The sequence below is a fragment of the Oncorhynchus keta genome, chromosome 5, assembly GCF_023373465.1.
Source record: "Oncorhynchus keta strain PuntledgeMale-10-30-2019 chromosome 5, Oket_V2, whole genome shotgun sequence".
NCBI classification, from domain to species: domain Eukaryota; kingdom Metazoa; phylum Chordata; class Actinopteri; order Salmoniformes; family Salmonidae; genus Oncorhynchus; species Oncorhynchus keta.
This window is the reverse complement of record NC_068425.1, coordinates 5,385,704-5,404,258: the sequence shown is the minus strand read 5'-3', so window position 1 is coordinate 5,404,258 and position 18,555 is coordinate 5,385,704. Positions and strand designations below refer to the sequence as shown.

General features: G+C 43.0%; 2 protein-coding genes across 2 annotated transcripts; both read right to left on the bottom strand.

The window, feature by feature from the left end:
- Positions 1 to 1,054: 1,054 nt before the first annotated feature.
- Positions 1,055 to 17,584, bottom strand: LOC118384375 (uncharacterized). The gene is made up of 5 exons (XM_035770854.2): positions 17,381 to 17,584; positions 15,363 to 15,832; positions 14,821 to 15,219; positions 9,871 to 14,515; positions 1,055 to 1,224 (listed from the first exon to the last, which is right to left on the bottom strand). The coding sequence occupies exons 2-4, from the start codon at positions 15,807 to 15,809 to the stop codon at positions 10,577 to 10,579; spliced, it is 4,785 nt and encodes a 1,594-aa protein (XP_035626747.1). The 5' UTR covers positions 15,810 to 15,832; positions 17,381 to 17,584; the 3' UTR covers positions 1,055 to 1,224; positions 9,871 to 10,576.
- LOC118384376 (3-mercaptopyruvate sulfurtransferase-like) lies at positions 4,146 to 5,902 on the bottom strand. Its single transcript, XM_035770855.2, has 2 exons — positions 5,279 to 5,902; positions 4,146 to 5,071 (listed from the first exon to the last, which is right to left on the bottom strand). The coding sequence occupies exons 1-2, from the start codon at positions 5,865 to 5,867 to the stop codon at positions 4,770 to 4,772; spliced, it is 891 nt and encodes a 296-aa protein (XP_035626748.2). The 5' UTR covers positions 5,868 to 5,902; the 3' UTR covers positions 4,146 to 4,769.
- Positions 17,585 to 18,555: the final 971 nt, after the last annotated feature.

The window sequence follows — 18,555 nt, the reverse complement described above, 5'->3', positions numbered from 1 at the left end:
ATTTCTTGCATTTTGTTTCTTGATGGGGTGCATGGCTATCAGTAACTGGAAGAAGCCGTTTCATAAATGCTTCAAGTGCAGCGTCCGGGTGTTCCTCATTACACACATCAGACCAATAAATATTATTCACATCTTTGACATAGGAATCATTGCAAAATCTCTCTAGTGTAAATCTATCAGTGGGGAGTACAGTAACAAGTAGTCAAACTCCAAAAGGGTGTTTGTATAAATCAGTTTGCTCTTATTGATACCACATTACAACTATGGTTCAACTGTACAGTATGTAGTTAGACCTGGAATGTGTTGCGCAATGGATATGTGCCATGGAGAAGGATCATGCCATCACCCGATGTGACCTTGTGAGAGATGGATAACACTGTACCCAGTTCTCTCTGTGTGTTTCCGTGTGCCCATCTGAATCCTGCCTGGGTCAAACCCTGCAGAGAGGCGATGTTGTGCTGCCTGCCCTGTGGGAGATGGCCTCAGCTGTGGGAATGTGTGCTTTGTCATGGGGCTCTGATTACATGCTCAATGCTTGGCTTGTGCGTAGCTCATCGTCTGGGCAATTGAGATTAATGACAAACCTGATCCCTGGCCTGCCTCTATTTGTTAAATTCTAGGCTATTTGATAAACTTCTGTTAATTTGACAACTTGAGGAATTTAGTGATTTGCTGAATTTCGAGGCCTTTACCTCGACTGACCCTTTGATTATCAATTAACTTAAATGTTATCTCAGTGTTTAGGTTCATAAAGTCCACAAACCTGCACACAGTCTTTCAAAAGTGCAAGACTACTCTCTGTGTTTCTCAGGTATTTTTTCAGGAAAAAAATATTTTCCATCAGAGAGACTCTTGGTGATGGAAGAGATTTAGGAGATAATTTTTGGGGGAGTTCCTGTTCTTACAAACCATTCCTGCTACTGTTTTTCTATTTAGGCCCTACTCAAAGCATTCTAGAAGTAAGAATAAGGCAACAATATGACACGGCAACAATTTTAATTTTAATGGTAATAATACTACAAAGTACAAGAGATTTACGTGGTTTGATGGCTGACGAAGACTGCATTTATTAATGCCTTGGTAATAGAGGAAACAATTAAAATGATCATACATATAAAAAAACACAATAGTATTTGAAGATTCACACAAGTATGGTATTCTCAAGTGTTTTTATAGTCATACGCAAAACATCCATTTTCTTAAATAGGCCAGAGAAGTGTTCACCTTTGACCAATGTGTTATGTTAGCAAATATGTTCTCTCACTTGTTTAGACAGTTGAGATGCCTGTGAACAGTAATTATTTTGTGTGAAATGGCCTTTCCCAGAGTGACTCTTGGGAGAGGGGTTCCTCCCTCCAACTTCTCCAGTAAGTCCTGGACATGTGAAAGGGTCCCAGCGGAGTCAAGGATGATGTTGGAGGAGGGCCAGGAAAAAACAGCGACTGGGAAAAATAGGAGCTAGGATAAACGCTGGTTGACTTGGCAAAACAAGACGAACTGGCACAGAGAGACAGGAAACACAGGGTTAAATACCTCTGGGACTAATGGGGAAAACAGGCGATACCTGGAGGTAGGTGGAGGGAATCACAAAGACCGGTGAAACAGATCAGGGCGTTACAGTAGCCTCCCCCCATATCTCTAGCAGGAACCCAGCACCTCTCCTCCATAACCATAACCCTCCCAGTCAACCAGGTACTGGAAACGCCTGCCCCGTGGTCAAACACCCAGGAAGCGTTTCACCTTGTATGCCGGATGGCCATCGATGACACAGGGGGGAAGGATGGGCCTGGAGACAGAAGACAAAGGGCTGTGAGACACGCGTTTAATCCTGGACACATGGAAAGTAGGGTGAATGCCGAGGGTATGGGGTAACACAAGATAGACAGCAGTGGAACTAAGGAATCTAGAGATGGAAAAAGAACCAATGAAACAGGGAGACAGGTCCCGAGTGGAAAGCCATACCCTCTGACCAATGCAGTAGCGGGGAGCTGGAGTCCAGCTGCGGTCCGCTTGTCGACGATACCTGGAGTTAGTCTTGAGAAGTGCCGCCCGAGGACTTCTCCAGGTATGTTTACAGCAGCAGACAAACATCTGGACCGAGGGTACGTTGACCTCCTGCTCTTGTTCTGGAAAGAGTGGAGGCTGATACCCCCATAGAGCACTCAAAAGGGGAGAGTCCCAGGTAAGGGTGTTACGGGCATACTCCACCCAGACCAGTTGTCTGCTCCATGTAGTGAGGTTGGTTGAGACTGGTTTCTAACAAACTTTCATTAAATCACACATGCAAGATAGCAAATTAAAGCTACACTTGTTGTGAATACAGCCAACATGTCAGATATCAAAAAGGCTTTTCGGCGAAAGCAAACGATGCTATTATCTGAGGATCGCACCATAGTAAACAAAGAGAGAAACCATATTTCAACCCTGCAGGTGCAACACAAAACGCAGAAATAAAAATATAATTCATGCCTTTGACGAGCTTCTTTTGTTGGCACTCCAATATGTCCCATAAACATCACAAATGGTCCTTTTGTTCGATTAATTCCGTTGATATATATATCCAAAATGTCAATTTATTTGGAGCGTTTGATCCAGAAAAACACCGGTTCCAACTTGCTCAACGTGACTACAAAATATGTCAAAAGTTACCTGTAAACTTTGCCAAAACATCAGCTATTTTTTTATGTAAATAATCCTTAAAATTGAAGACGGGATGATCTGTGTTCAATACAGAAAGAAAACAACCTGAAGCATGCTTTCTGGTCATACATCTCTATCTAACAGTACACTTCAAGTGACCCTCGTTCAAGATGGCCGTACTTCTTCATTACACAAAGGAATAACCTCAACCAATTTCTAAAGACTGTTGACATCCAGTGGAAGCGATAGGAACTGCAAGAAGGTCCCTTAGAAATCTGGATTCCCAATGAAATCCCATTGAAAAGATAGGCTGGAAGCAACAAAATGGAGTCATGGTCAGCTTTTCCGAAAGGAAGGCGGGAGAGGGCCTTATAGGCATCGCGGAAGTTAGAAGAACAATGATCCAGGGTTTTACCAGCCCTGGTAGCACAATCAATATGCTGATAGAATTTAGGGAGTCTAGTTTTCAGATTAGCCTTGTTAAAATCCCCAGCTACAATGAATGCAGCCTCAGGATATGTGGTTTCCAGTTTACATAGTCAAATAAAGTTCGTTCAGGGCCATCGATGTGTCTGCTTGGGGGGGAATACATGCGGCTGTGATTATTATCGAAGAGAATTCTCTTGGTAGATAATGCAGACGACATTTGATTGTGAGGAACTCTAAGTCAGGTGAACAGAAGGACTTGAGTACCTGTATGTTGTTATGATCACACCACGTCTCGTTAATCATAAGTCATACCCCCCCGCCCCTCTTCTTACCAGTAAGATGCTTGTTTCTGTCGGCGCGATGCGTGAAGAAACCAGCTGGCTGACTCCGATAGCATGTCTCGTGTAAGCCATGTTTCCGTGAAGCAAAGAACGATACAGTCTCTGATGCCTCTCTGGAATGCTACCATTGCTCGCATTTCATCAACCTTGTTGTCAAGAGACTGGACATTGGCGAGTAGTATTCTCGGGAGCGGTGCGCGATGTGCCCATCCCCGGAGCCTGACCAGAATACTGCTTCGTCTGCCCCTTTTACAGCGTCGTTGTTTTGGTTCGCCGGCTGGGATTCAATCCATTGTCCTGGGTGGTGGGCAAAACACAGGATCCGCTTCGGGAAAGTCGTATTCCTGGTCGAAATGATGGTGAATTGACGTGGCTCTTATATCCAGTAGTTCCTCCCGACTGTATGTAATAAAACCTAAGATTACCTGGCGTACCAATGTAAGAAATAACACGTAAAAAAAATATATATATTGCATAGTTTCCTAGGAACGCGAAGCGAGGCAGAAAAATGTGGTATCACCTAAAAGGCTGTTACCATAAAAAATATAGACCTACACATACTAGATTGATGACCATCTATGTAAAATGTAGACGTGTTGGACATTGAAGTCTTCACGTTTACTTCTTGTCTAACCAAAGTAAAAAATGTACCATGAATAAGTAAAAGTTGTACAAATGACTACTGTATATGGTAAAAGTTGTTATACTTTGAAACAAATACAATACAGAGAACTTTGTACAGTAGATGCCATATTTTTATTGTACAAATTAAACAGTGACATCCTGCAATCGAACTGACAAACTTCTGTTAATACTTAAAACCGAACTGCACTTAGAAAAAACCCTTGACATTCGTGAGCCTACATCTCATAACAAGGTCACACCAAGGCAACTACAACTCCATGAAAACAACGTTTTCCTTACATTTTCATGGTGCATTAAGAGCAAGTTTCATTATTTTAAAAGTCCCTTACAAAATGTCTGTCAGTGGCAACATCTACAAGACAATGTTGCCAGGCTGCAATCCCCTAAGTAGGAGCATACAACTCAACCATAGTCCAATTCTAACCCGAATACCTCAAACATTCCATCCTTCTAATCTTTATTAATAGATTAAAATAGCATAGTTTGTAACACCTTTATTGGACATCTTGAATATAAACATAGGCATACTGTATTCATGGACTCTTGAACGGTGACCTCTTTCACATTGACACATTCATCCAACTCAGTAAAACCCTCCATGTTTTGTGCAATCTGTAGCTTCCTTTGTGATTCATAGTGTCTCCTCCCTGCTTTTAATCAGCAACTCATTCAACAGTATTTTCCTTAATGCTCATCTCTACTCATCTCTCCTCATCACACTTGCTTCCCCTTGCCCTCAGAGATGACATGCTCTGGGGCAGCCCTTTTGAACCATTCATACCATGACCCGTCATACACAGACACTGACCCTGAATGTCCCAGCAGGTGAGCAGCCAGAACCACGTGGCATGCAGTGACCCCTGACCCACAGGTTACCCAGAAAGGTTTCTCCAAGTCCACCCCTGCCTCTCGGAACATTTTTGCCAGCACTTCAAGCTCCAACTCCTTGCCTGAGGCATCTATGAACTTGGTAAAAGGCATGTTGATAGTACCAGGAATGTGGCCAGGCTCAATATCTGTGTGTGAGAGAACGAAAGAAAATGATAAGGAGAGCGGTAAAAGAGAGGGGATAGAGAAAGAGGGAAGGTGAGATTTTATTTAAAACAATTGGGACAAAATATATCTTGACATTTAAAAAATCATATTAGCAAATATGTATAATACCATCAAATGTAATCAATTCTAGGAGGACAAAATAAATCTTTGCTTATTCTCCCACTGACCATCTCTTAGTTCTGGTTCAGTTCCCTGGAACATGCCGGCGGGTCTTGTGTCAATAACTTGCACCTGTTTGGTCTCAATGTTTTTCAGCACATCATCATATGACTTGACCCATGATTGATTGGCGGTCGCCTTGAAGTCTGCACGTCCTGGCTTGGTGTATTCTGCAGTGACAGGATGCCCCTCGGCCAGCCAATTCTTCATACCCCCGTCCAGGACCGATACAGAATTGTGCCCAAATAATCGGAACATCCACCACACTCGGGGTGCGCTGAATGACCCAAAATCGCTGGTATCGTACACTACTACATGTGTATCGTTTCCTATACCTAAACCCCCCACATATTCTGCAAAGTAGTTTGCAGTTGGGAGCATATGGTCCATCGAGGAAGTTTTGTCAGAGCATTTGTCAATATCAAAGAACGAAGTTCCAGGTATGTGCTGTTGGTTAAATTCCGCATTTGCATCGCGTTTTAATATCGGTACATGCCAGGATGTATCCAGAATTCGAAGATTCGGTCCAATAAGGTTGCTCTTTATCGCATCTGCAAGCCATTTGGCTGAAACAAGCTCCTGAGTTTGCACCGCCATAATTGTCCTTGTCTTGAACTTTGAATCAAGGTTGCCATGTCTTCAACAAAATTCCAAAACCCACTCAAAAATCCTGAAAAGTAGTCCCTTTTTCTTTTGCACAGGAAGAGGGGAGTTGCAACATTTAGCCAATAAACCCCTTTTTTCCACAACGTTACTGAGTGAATTAACAAGGAATCTTGACTTAACGTCTAACAACTTTAGAAGCAAAATTCGGTTTTCCATCAAAATAATAATTATTGCAAGCTAGTGTGACTAATAAAGGAGATGGAATATGTCACAAGAGAAAATATAATTCGCCCTTTTTACACTTCTGACTGTTACTACAGTACCAGTCAAAGATTTGGGCACACCTACTCATTCCAGGGTTTTTTCTTCATTTTTACTATTTTCTACATTGTAAAATAATAGTGAAGACATCAAAACTATGATGTAACACATATGGAATCATGTCGTAACCAAAAAAAGTGTGAAACAAATCTAAATATATTTTCTATTGAGATTCTTCAAAGTCGCCACCCTTTGCCTTGATGACAGCTTTGCACACGTCGTCACTATTATTCTACAATGTAGAAAATAGTCAAGCTAAAGAAAAACCCTGGAATGAGTAGGTGTGCAATTTAGAAATAGTCCAAAAACCAGCAACAAGCAACCACATACATTTTCACCAGTGACATCATTTTCAAAGTTGCCTAATTGCAACCCTTCTGAACTATTACGCAATTTGATGCATGGATGTGATACTGGTAGGACGCCTTCATTAGCTTTCACTGGCCCTTCATTCTGTAGGTCATTTGTAGAACTGTAAACGTGTACCATTTTGATTTCAAGTCTAATATTGTTCCACCTTTTCCACACAGTTATGAGACCGAATAGGTCATGATTTCCAGCTATTTATCAAAATCTGCAAATTTCTTGGAAAAATAACATAATGCAATATTGCATGTTTAGTGTTATTTCTGACCAACGCATGTCCAACCCTCCTGTACAGGGAGTCCATAGCGAGTGCTGGTCAACAACTGCCAGGTTTTTTTTTATTTTTAATCTGTAACCTAATCTAGTTGACTGTTACCTTCAATCTAATGCATTCTAACAAAACAGCTGATCAGCAATTGCGATAGACCTGTGACCATGATCACAATTGAGTACTTCCAATTTCATGAACTAAAAATGGACATGAATAATTACATAATAACACAAGTCTACAACAACAATCAACTGAAGTTATAGGCAATTGATTAAATCAGTTTGCCAGCTCAAGGTCGGCTACACAAGTGGAACAAATTGATTTGCAATGATTCCAGTGATATCTTAATTTCAACATATTTATTGTATAATATAGTAGGCTACAGTAGTCTACATAGGCATGTCAATTAATTCGCTTTTTGATGACCAATAGATGCAAGCAAGTGTGTCATTGTCAGTTTCGCTGTGGACTTTTCCCCGTTCCATAACTTCCATTTCAAATGTCCACTTCGCTTGATATGGTTTTCTGTAAACAAAATCGACATTAGAATGCAGTTTAAACCACCTCCGAGCGAATTTATCTAATGTGCTCTAAAGTAGTTTTCCTGTGCTTTGTCATCGTTATTTGGTGATGCGCATCAGTTTTAGCGCGTTAAAAATGTTTTATGGAAAAGAGTTTGGAAATGGGTGTCCCCATAATAATAATCTATATAGCCTACATACAACTGGTTAAAAGTTAAAACTCTTGCTGCTCTTTCTCCACCACTCTCTCTGTCACTCAGAAATAGGCTGCCTCACTGCCTGATAGTCAGCAGCAGGTCACAGTGAAATATATATTTTTTATGAATTGCCATGGCGGCCAAAAACTAGCGCCGAATACATGATCAAAGTCGCCTAAATGCAGGAAAACTAAGATCATGGCAACCCTTCTCTGAACTATTACGCAATTTGATGCATGCACGTGATTCCAGTATGAACCTTCATGAGCTTTCACTGGTCCTTCATTCTGTAGGTCATTTGTGGAACTGTAAACGTGTACCATTTTGATTTCAAGTCTGTTGTTCCACTTTTTCCACACAATTATGAGACAGGGGTCATGATTTCCAGGTATTTATCAAAATCTGCAAATTTCTTAATAACATAATGCAATATTGCATGTTTAGTGTTATTTCTGACCCATTTTATGCAGGCAACTTCACTTCCACCCCTGCATGTCCAACAAATCACCTGTAGAGGGAGTCCCTGTTTATAATGTCACTAATCTTGATGATCCCCATTAGCCGCTGCAAAAGCGTCAGCTGCTCTTCCTGGGGTCCACATGAAACATGGCATACTACAATGTACAGAACATTATTAGTCAAGGACTGAAATACATACATTTAAAACGTCACACATAGCCAACATATAAGTACATACACACAGTGTGTAGGTCTAATTCACAGTACAGTGCAAATTACCATACAAGATATATATATATAAAAAGAGTGTCTCTTCACAGTCCCCTTTGTGCAGTAAGATCTTCATTTATCAGTTTTTTTAAACTGGTTTTATTGTTAGCTTGAGTTACCTAGGGTGGCAAAGAGTTCCGTCTTCCAAAGTATAGTTTATTATTCTTTTTTGTTTAGTTATGGTATTTCTCAATTGACTGTATGTTTGCCAGTCTGCTGCCTTGTCAGACTTATTTGCTATTCCATTTGCCTCATCCCTCTCACCCATACAGTTTTCAATTTGTCATCTATCCATGGGGATTTGGCAGCTCTAACAGTCCATTTCTTGCATTTTGTTTCTTGATGGGTGCATGGCTATCAGTAACTGGAAGAAGCCGTTTCATAAATGCTTCAAGTGCAGCGTCCGGGTGTTCCTCATTACACACATCAGACCAATAAATATTATTCACATCTTTGACATAGGAATCATTGCAAAATCTCTCTAGTGTAAATCTATCAGTGGGGAGTACAGTAACAAGTAGTCAAACTCCAAAAGGGTGTTTGTATAAATCAGTTTGCTCTTATTGATACCACATTACAACTATGGTTCAACTGTACAGTATGTAGTTAGACCTGGAATGTGCAATGGATATGTGCCATGGAGAAGGATCATGCCATCACCCGATGTGACCTTGAGAGAGATGGATAACACTGTACCCAGTTCTCTCTGTGTGTTTCCGTGTGCCCATCTGAATCCTGCCTGGGTCAAACCCTGCAGAGAGGCGATGTTGTGCTGCCTGCCCTGTGGGAGATGGCCTCAGCTGTGGGAATGTGTGGTTTGTCATGGGGATCTGATTACATGCTCAATGCTTGGCTTGTGCGTAGCTCATCGTCTGGGCAATTGAAAGAAATGACAAACCTGATTCCTGGCCTGCCTCTATTTGTTCAATTCTAGGCTATTTGATAAACTTCTGCTTATTTGACAACTTGAGGAATTTAGTGATTTGCTGAATTCTGAGGAGTTTACCTCGACTGACCCTTTGATTATCAATGAACTTAAATGTTATCTCAGTGTTTAGGTTCATAAAGTCCACAAATCTGCGCAGTCTTTCAAAAGTGCAAGACTACTCTCTCTGTGTTTCTCGGGTGTCACGAAGTGTTGTGTTGTTGTGAAGTTGTTGCTTCGATTTGGGATCTTGTGCATTTTCAGGCAAAAATATTTTCCCTCAAGAAAGACTCTTGGTGATGGAAGAGATTTAGGAGGTTATTGTTTTGGGAGTTCTGCTTGTTACAAACCATGTCTACTACTGTTTTTCTATTTAGGCCCTACTCAAAGCATTCTAGAAGTAAGAATAAGGCAACAATATGACACAGCAAAAATTTAATTTTAATAGTAATAATACCAAAGTACAAGAGATTTACATGGTTTGATGGCTGATGAAGACAGCATTTATTAATGCCTTGGTAATAGAGGAAACAATTAAAATAATCATACATATGAAACAAACCACAATAGTATTTGAAGATTCACACAAGTATGGTATTCTCAAGTGTTTTTATAGTCATACGCAAAACATCCATTTTCTTAAGTAGGCCAGAGAAGTGTTCACCTTTGACCAATGTGTTATGTTAGCAAATATGTTCTCTCACTTGTTTAGACAGTTGAGATGCCTGTGCACAGTAATTATTTTGTGTGAAATGTTAAGAACTATTGTGTGAATTGTACCAAGTTATTCCTCATGTAAACCAAATATTTTGTATCAAGGATAGAGAATGATTAAAAGTTTTACATAGAAGGATTTACTGACAGATACTTTTAAGAATTACAGACAGAACGATGGTTCTACATGTAACAAAATCTTGCTTTGGGGGGATAAATGGTACAATTGGCTTGTCTACAATTATCTTGTCACAACACAACTGGTTGGGTCAGACATATTAAGAAGAAAAGAAATTCCACAAATGTACTTTTAACAAGGCACACCTGTTAATTGAAATTCATTCCAGGTGACTACCTCATGAAGCTTGTTGAGAGAATGCCAAAAATGTGCAAAGCTGTCATCAAGGCAAAGGGTGGCTACTTTGAAGAATTTCAAATATAAAATATATTTTGATTTGTTTAACACTTTTTGGGTTACTACATTATTCTATACGTGTTATTTTGTAATGTTGTAATGTCTTCACTATTACTTTTGAAATGTAGAAAATAGTCTAAATAAAAAATACATCTTGAATCCCTTAGGACGTTCAATGAAAGAGCTGACAGTTAGGCAACTTTTTCATCCGTCTTTGGGTAACTAATGGGTTAATGATATTTCAAGGCATGTATTTCCTGGCCTTCATACGAGGTATAATATGTATGTCTCTGATGTCATTATGCTGAAGCAGCCAACACAAGTAGCGTTCGGTGCCCATACCCCACCCGCTGGTGAGAAGAGGAATGACCTGCCGCATGTTGATGTACCACTTGTAGGATTCCTCTGGGACTGCATGATGTCTGAGGGCTTCTTGCACCATCTCGGGGCTGGAGTGACGCTCCCCAAGACCCAGAGTCTCCCCCAATCCCAAGAGGAGGTCCGATGCTTTTGCCTTGCGTCTGCCCGAGCCCTCCACATATGCTTGGTAGAAAGCCACTCCCAGGTGGTCCATCTCTGTCAGCCAAACAGCGCCTCCGTACTTCTCAATCAAAACCCGTTCTCCTTTGCGGGTTAACTTCCTGCCAAACTGGGGCTGGCCGTCCTGTACCCACTCCAAGCAGTCTGGCGAGGGCATCATAGGGATGGCCTTGTCCAGAGTGACTCTTGGGAGAGGGGTTCCTCCCTCCAACTTCTCCAGTAAGTCCTTGACATGTGAAAGGGTCCCAGCGGAGTTCAGTATGATGTTGGAGTGTTTCTTCAGCATTGCATTGGTGAGATGAGCCACGTATCCCTCGGCTATGTGCATGGCAGTATCCATGTCGCCCAGGAGCTCACACTCAACATGGTAGAACTGGTTAAGATGAGTGGCATCTGGATCTTCTCCCCGGAAACTTTGCGATATGTAGTATGTCCCTGGCAAGTTCTCTTGGAATCGCAAGAAATACTCCAGCACAAATTGCATGGAGTCAGCCAAGTACACATCCTGCCCCAGCAAGTTGACGTAAACGGGCTCGGAGTCTGATCCCAGGCCCATCGGAGAGGAGATTGTGTCAGTGGTGAGAGGAGTCAGGGCGTACGCGTACTGACAGGTGTTGTTGAAGTACTCCACTGTGTTGTGGAAGAGGGTATTTTGAATTTGAAAGAGATTGCGGTACCACTGGCTCTTGATGGCTAACATGGAGTGGCTCTGTGGATCCTCCCAGGAACGAGGAGGCCTGCAAAGTGTGATTTTGGTGTGGATTTCCTTTAGAGTTTCAGGGCTGGCGGGAGGGCCATCGACAGATGAGACGTAGCCGGGGTAGCTTTGGAAGTACTCTGGGAACACCTCAGCAGGCTTGTCACCACGTGGAGGAACCAGAGGGATCAGCTTGACATGGGCATAATCAATCTCAAAGCCCTCAAAGATGAGTGCAACACCTCGAGCATGCATTCCTTCCTCCAGCAGTCCAGCTACCTTACGAGTGGCCAGGATCAGTGATGTGTAATCAGTCTCTTCCAGACGGAAAATGTTGCTGGACAGTGGTTTACGTGGCACTAGAACTGTGAGTCCAGGTGTATTAGGGTAGGGAGTGAGGAAAGCCACATGATCACTGTCTTCCCACACCCGCCACTGTTGCTCTTCCCCACGCACAATACGGCAGAACAGTCCATTGTGGGAAGGATCTCCTAAGAAGTCATAGCACGATGGTGCGTTAGGCGTTGGCAGCTTGTTCCGAATCTTGGCCTGAACCTGGTCCAGATCTGCATCTTCCCAGCGCGGGCCACTCTTTGAGGTGCAGTAACCTGGGTCATAGGGCTGAAAGTCCTCCTCCCCAGAAGGTTGGGAGCGCCAGTTTGATTCCAAACCATGAAGTGGTAGCACTCGGATATGGGCCGGCTGCTCGGGATGTGGGTTAAATACTAGGGCGCAACGCTGTACCCCCAGTCGTTCGCATAGCAGGTTTGAAACAGCCCGTGCACCTTGCAACAGTGCTAAGAAATCTGGTTCAACCAGCTGAAAGATGCTGCTTGGCCCACTCGGAGTCTTTTGGGTAAGGATGGTGGCACCTGGTGTCCAAGGGTTGGAGTGTAGGTGAGCAACTAGTTCATCAGTCTCCCAGATTACATTGAAATAACTCTTCATGGGTCTCAGGACTTTGACACGTGCAATGCCACCAACCATGGAAGCTACAAACAACACCCCAACATTGGTTTCAACAACAGCATCCCCTTTTGCGTCTACAGCAATGATTCCAGCACAGCTGCCCTTCAAGTTCTCAGACATGACTTCTCGACATGCCGCCCTAAGGCTGTAGCCTTTATGATGGTAGAGACTGGCCACTTTTTGTGCAACTGTGTGTCTTAGAAACACATCTCCATCACCAGAGCAGGTTACTGCAAGCTTGTCATCAGCAAATATACCTGCTCCCACTACTGCTGTGTCTCCAACTTGACCCTTCCATTTTCCCACCAACCCACCTGTGGACGTTGCAGCAGCTAATCTACACCATCGATCCAAAGCAACAGCTCCCACTGTCTGTGGATGGTTGTTCTTGGAGGCGTTGCCAGTACTGAGTTTTGCTGTCAGCTCTCTGCGACGGACATCAGTTTGGAAGTACTCCGCCCTCATAGGCTTCTCACTCTCTTCTAAGCCTTGCAAAAACTCTTCTGCACCTTCCCCTACTAAGAGTGAGTGTACGCTCTTCTCCATGACCTGTCTTGCTGCTTTCACAGGGTTCTTCACACTCTGCACACAAGCCACCGATCCAGAGTTCATCCCATTTCCATCTACTATGGTCGCCTCCATCTCATTTTTCCCATCTTTGTTGAAAACAGATCCCTTCCCGGCATTGAACAGAAAGCAGTCTTCAAGAGCTTGCACACTCCGCTGCACTGCGTCAAGACTACTGCCTCCCTGTTGTAGCACTTGTGATCCGAGGGTCAGAGCTGTCTGGAGAGCAAATTCAATGATGCCTACCACCTTTGTATTCAGCATCATCTCCTCCCCAGCTCCACCATGGATCACCAGAGTGAAGTCTGGACTCATGCTGGAGGCAGAGTTAGAGGGAAGTGTTGACTTGGACATTGTCGTGCCTTGTTTTTGGCCTGCTGGACTGAAACATTTGTGAATTTCCCCATGGGAGGATCCATTCCTTCTTCCTGCTTGTTCTTCTTGCAGCAGACACTCCATGGCTCCCATTTGTCCGGCGATGGAATATCTGACAGCGAGAAGCATCACCAGCTTCAGATTTACTTTCAGGCTATCTTGAAGCTTCTCCAACACTGTAGAAAAGGTGCCTTTACCATTGAGCACTATACGGACCCGGTCTCTCCTCCCCAGGTAGGTTACAGCAAGTTGGTCTTTAGCATACACATTCCCTACAGCAAGCTCCACTCCCTCCATCAAATCCTTGCCAGTAAGGTAAACAGAGGGGCACCCAAAGGGGTCAAGAAACTTCTTGAGAGGGTTGTCCGGAGACATGGACCAGCGTAGGGCTGCTAGGTGAGGGCCCACACCATGTCCACTTTTAGTGGCTTTAATCAGGTTTTTGTGCTCCAGGAAAGCCACATGGAACAGACGGAGCAGTTCGTTCGTGTATCGAGGGTTGTTGTCTGGTCCGATGCAGGATTCCAAAGCACCGATGAGCTGGTAGGATTGCATGGTGAGGGAGTATGTCGGATCGCAGCGGCCATGCTTGTAGTGACGCATATGGGTAGGGGTTACAAGAATGTGGCTGGCAGCAGATTCCCCAAGAGTCTGCCTCAGGGAGAGCTGCAAGGAAAAGTTGATCCAGGCATCGTACAGGCCCCTGTGACCCCGGAGGGTAGCAAAGACATCTGGGTAAGAGAGAACCTCAAACGTGATGATGGGATGAATTGCTTTAGGGGAGGACTTTGGGGGGTCTGTTTTAGTTATACCCTGTAGTGGGAATGCTAGGGGCCTTGGGGAGGAGGAATCAGCCTTGTTAAGATAGGCTGACCCATTGCTTCCTGTGTTGGCCTGGACTAGGTCTACATTAAGCGACTCAGAGAGATACCACACAGTCTCAGCCACTAACCCAGCCACCATTCCATCCAGTGCACTGTGCTCAAACACCATCCCTGCTGTGCTGTCTTTGAATACCACCAGGTTCACCACCTGTAGAAAAAGAGGAAGAGGAACCTATGTTTTCAAGTCTTGTGTCAGTGAGTTAATAAACTGAATTGTGTTTGGTGCAATTACGTATGTCTGATGTGCAGTAAAGATCCACTTACAATTTGATTCAATATTAAAAAATTGATTTCACTCCATTGTCTAGTGTATATTTTTGTCAGCACCAAAAATCAAGTCCATATCCTCATCCGGTAACCTGATGAATCCAGTTGATTCACTACGGCATCACTGTACTGTATTATAGTAGTTGTCATCCACAATTACATTACCACAAACATCCCATACTGTACCTTGTCATAGTATCTCAGACAGGGCCCATCTCCTCCTCCCAGTCTGACAGCATTAAGGGTGTCTGCCAGATCAGCTGGTGCATTGCAGTCTTCCAGGGAGAGAGCCACCACAGCACTCTCCATCAACCCCAGTGAGGCGGCCGCTGCCCCACCTGCTCTCAGGATCTCCTCCCTCACAGCACTCCAGGCTTGCCGCTGCAGGGCAGAGAGGCCGCAGATGGCAGAGGGCTTGTTGTTCTTGGCAGCTCTATGTTGGCTCATCACATGAACCACTTGGCTGTAGATGTCAGGGAACGGTAGAGGGGACATAGGCCCGCCTGGAGTGGGATGCTGCAGTATGTTGACTGAAAATACCCCTCTAGCACAGATTACGATGGCATGGAGGCAGTCTTGGTATACCTGTAATACAAATAGCATGTTAAGAAGTAGGAGATAATCACATTATATGACAATAAGATAAGGGAGTATGATGAATTGTTATCAGTATCATCAGAGATGGTGTATGAAAACACAAAAAAACACGGAGTACTCCCAAAGCTTACTTTAATCTCATCTTGGGTCTTCCCAGGAATGCGGCTGGCAGCAAACACCTCTGATTGCTGTGTGCGCTCAGTTTGCCCCTCACCCTCTACCAGCGAAGGCTCACTATACATCTTTGCCACAGCCCAGAGCAGAGCAGCAGCCCTCTCCAGTTGGGCACACTCCTTCCTGGCTCTGGAGGGGGGCAAGACAGCGGGGATGGCTGTCGAGGTGGGAAGGGGGTCGGTACATGAAAGCAGCCGGCTCTTGAATTGCTCTGTCACCCAGTTCTCTCGGCCAGAGGCGGCAGCCGCCAAGCACTTTTGGGCCTCCTGCAGGACCTCCCTCTGTTGGCTAAGGGTATTTTTGAATTGAGGGTAGAGCTCGGGGCTCAGGGTGAGCTGGAGCACACGGCCTGCCTCTTGTAAGGTGACATCTAGCTCTGGAATAGGGTAATCGAGAAGTGCCATCCTGTCCTGTCGATAGGGGGAACCTAATGCAATGAGAGAGCGAGGACGCACAATCAATTGAGTTAAGGTAAAGACACTCAGGTAATTTGCCCTGATATTCTCTTTCAACCATAGTTACTGTAATACATACTGTAACCTGTATGATTACAAAGGCTGTCATTCAATTAGGCTAATCATATTTTCTAGGAGAAGAGCTCATGAGACACACAGAGGACTCTTTATGGATTCATTTGGCTGATGTGAATGGACAGTAAGTACCCTTAGTTTGTATGCCAGATCATCTGTAATACAATACCTCCTGTAAGGTCAACGTATTCTATTTGAGATAGATTGTGACTTCTCCTTTATCACACAGTGTGTGAGAGTGGCTGCTCTACATTACCCTCATCCCTTAATGATAAGAATTAGCATGGTGTTTGTATTGCCAGTTGTCATGGGAATACGTCTCATTCTGCATGACCCTGTTGGGGTAATTCGATTTGTGCTGATAAGCCTCGTCCGTCTCTCTTTACAACGCTGCCTGTTTTTCATTCTTCTAAGACCAGATTCGAGTTCAGCTACGCCTATGACCTTGTGATTACCAGGTAGTTAATAATTATTCTAACTAAATTAAGTTACAATTGATAGGTTTTATGTAATACCACCTCTATAAACCACATAGGTAATATATAAGTTCAGAAATACATTCAAATGTAGAATTTAAGTACCACATTGTAATATTTACCATAAAAATAAACTAATAACACAGCTGTGTCACTTTTGTCAGAACCAGTTATCAGCAATCTAAACCAGTTTATAAGATGTCAAAATCATGTCACAGAATACATTTTTTTTTTGAGAAAAAGTGGTTATTTTGAATTTTCTCTCTTGTATTATGGAAATTAAATGTTTGCCATTAACTTTTGAATGTGATAGCAGCTCTCTTTAGGAGATCTGTTCACAATCTCAGGGCATCACAACCAAAATATAGGATGCGTAAGGGTGACAATGTGTAAATTCCTCAAATGTGATTTTGACAACTCCACCGACAACCAATGCTATTAACCAACTATTTTGCATGCCTAAAATACATGTAAAATAACAACACAGCTATTATATTAAAAACATTTTCCCCCTGCCTGAGGCAACTTCTTGTCATCAAAGTTGCTAAGTTCAATTGCAATGATTTAGACAATAGTAGAGTAAATCATTTAAGTTTACATACATTGTCAGTGGTATGTCCTGAAGTCCCTACACCCCTCAACAGTATTAGCAAGGAGGCTGCCCTCCACTAAATAATATGTCATACCGCTATGACTCATTCAAGCGTGACTACCTTTAAAACATCCATTTCAAGAAAGACCGATATACACATCTGGCTCAGCTTCGTGGGTGAAAACAAATTGAACATTTTAGGTACATAAAATACCACTATGATCAACAACACAAGCACTCACATATACGTTGCTCTGGACATTACACTCTGTAATTAGGCTACACATAAGTAGATAAAGTTGTGTTATTCCTACAGCCATTGTTGGTACGCGTATAAGCTCATAAAATGTCATTTATAAAAGTAGAAACTAGTTTACCTCAATACCGAAAACACTCCCAAGATATGCACGCTCCGTAAGATGCAGTGATAGTCAGTGAACAGCAAGTTTTGTTGTTCTACACAAACAAGGGTTGGCAATAATATGTACCTAGTGATTCCAATTAAGCAATTACATTTCCTGTCTCAATAGATGCTGGGTGAATCTGAGGCAGCCTCTCACTGCAAATACTCTCCCTAATGGAATGGTCAATGTTCAAGAAATGTTGGTACTCTTTTTAAAGGTTTTTCAGGTGCACCATTAGTTTGATGCTCTATGCTCTATTTCACCCAAACAGTCATTGGCAGACAGTTTTCCACATGACCATTTAACCCTTGTGACTGAACATTAAATGCACTTTAACTGGTTTCGAAAATGTCTCCTGGTCTCTATAATTAGATTTGTAGCAACAGTAGAATAAGAGGCATGAGGCTAAATTAGTAATGGCTGTCTCTCGCAATGTCTTATGCCGTCCCAATTTACCTCTTACTTTACCTTTATTTTACTAGGCAAGTCAGTTAAGAACAAATTCTTATTTTCAATGACAGCCTAGGAACAGTGGATTAACTGCCTGTTCAGGGGCAGAACGACAGATTCGGGGATTCAAACTTGCAACCTTTCGGTTACTAGTCCAACACTCTAACCACTAGGCCACCTGCCGCCCCAACGATTTAACACAATTTAAACCATATTCAAAAACACTTTTACAGATATCACTGCTGCCAGTAACTTGGTTACCTGTGAAGTTCTGTTAGGTAGACTAACATTATCTGACTCACAAACAACATCATTATGGCCATAGGGCTAAATGTAATGTGAGATTTCTGTGGTTGATTTACTAATACAGACCACCATACATTCAATCATGTGACGTAACTATACAAGTATTTCCTTGGTATTCTTGATTATGACCAATAGTATCCAATTGTGAAATATTGGAATAGCTCAGGGAATATTTGTATTATCTTATCCCTAGGGCTCCCGAGTGGCGCAGCGGTCTAAGGTACTGCATCTCAGTGCTAGAGGCGTCACTACAGACCCTGTTTCGATTCCAGGCTTTATCACAACCGGCCGTGATTGGGAGTCCCACGGGGTGGCGCACAATTGGCCCAGCGTCGTCAGGGATTGGCCGGGGTAGGCAGTCATTGTAATTAAGAATTTGTTCTTAAATGACT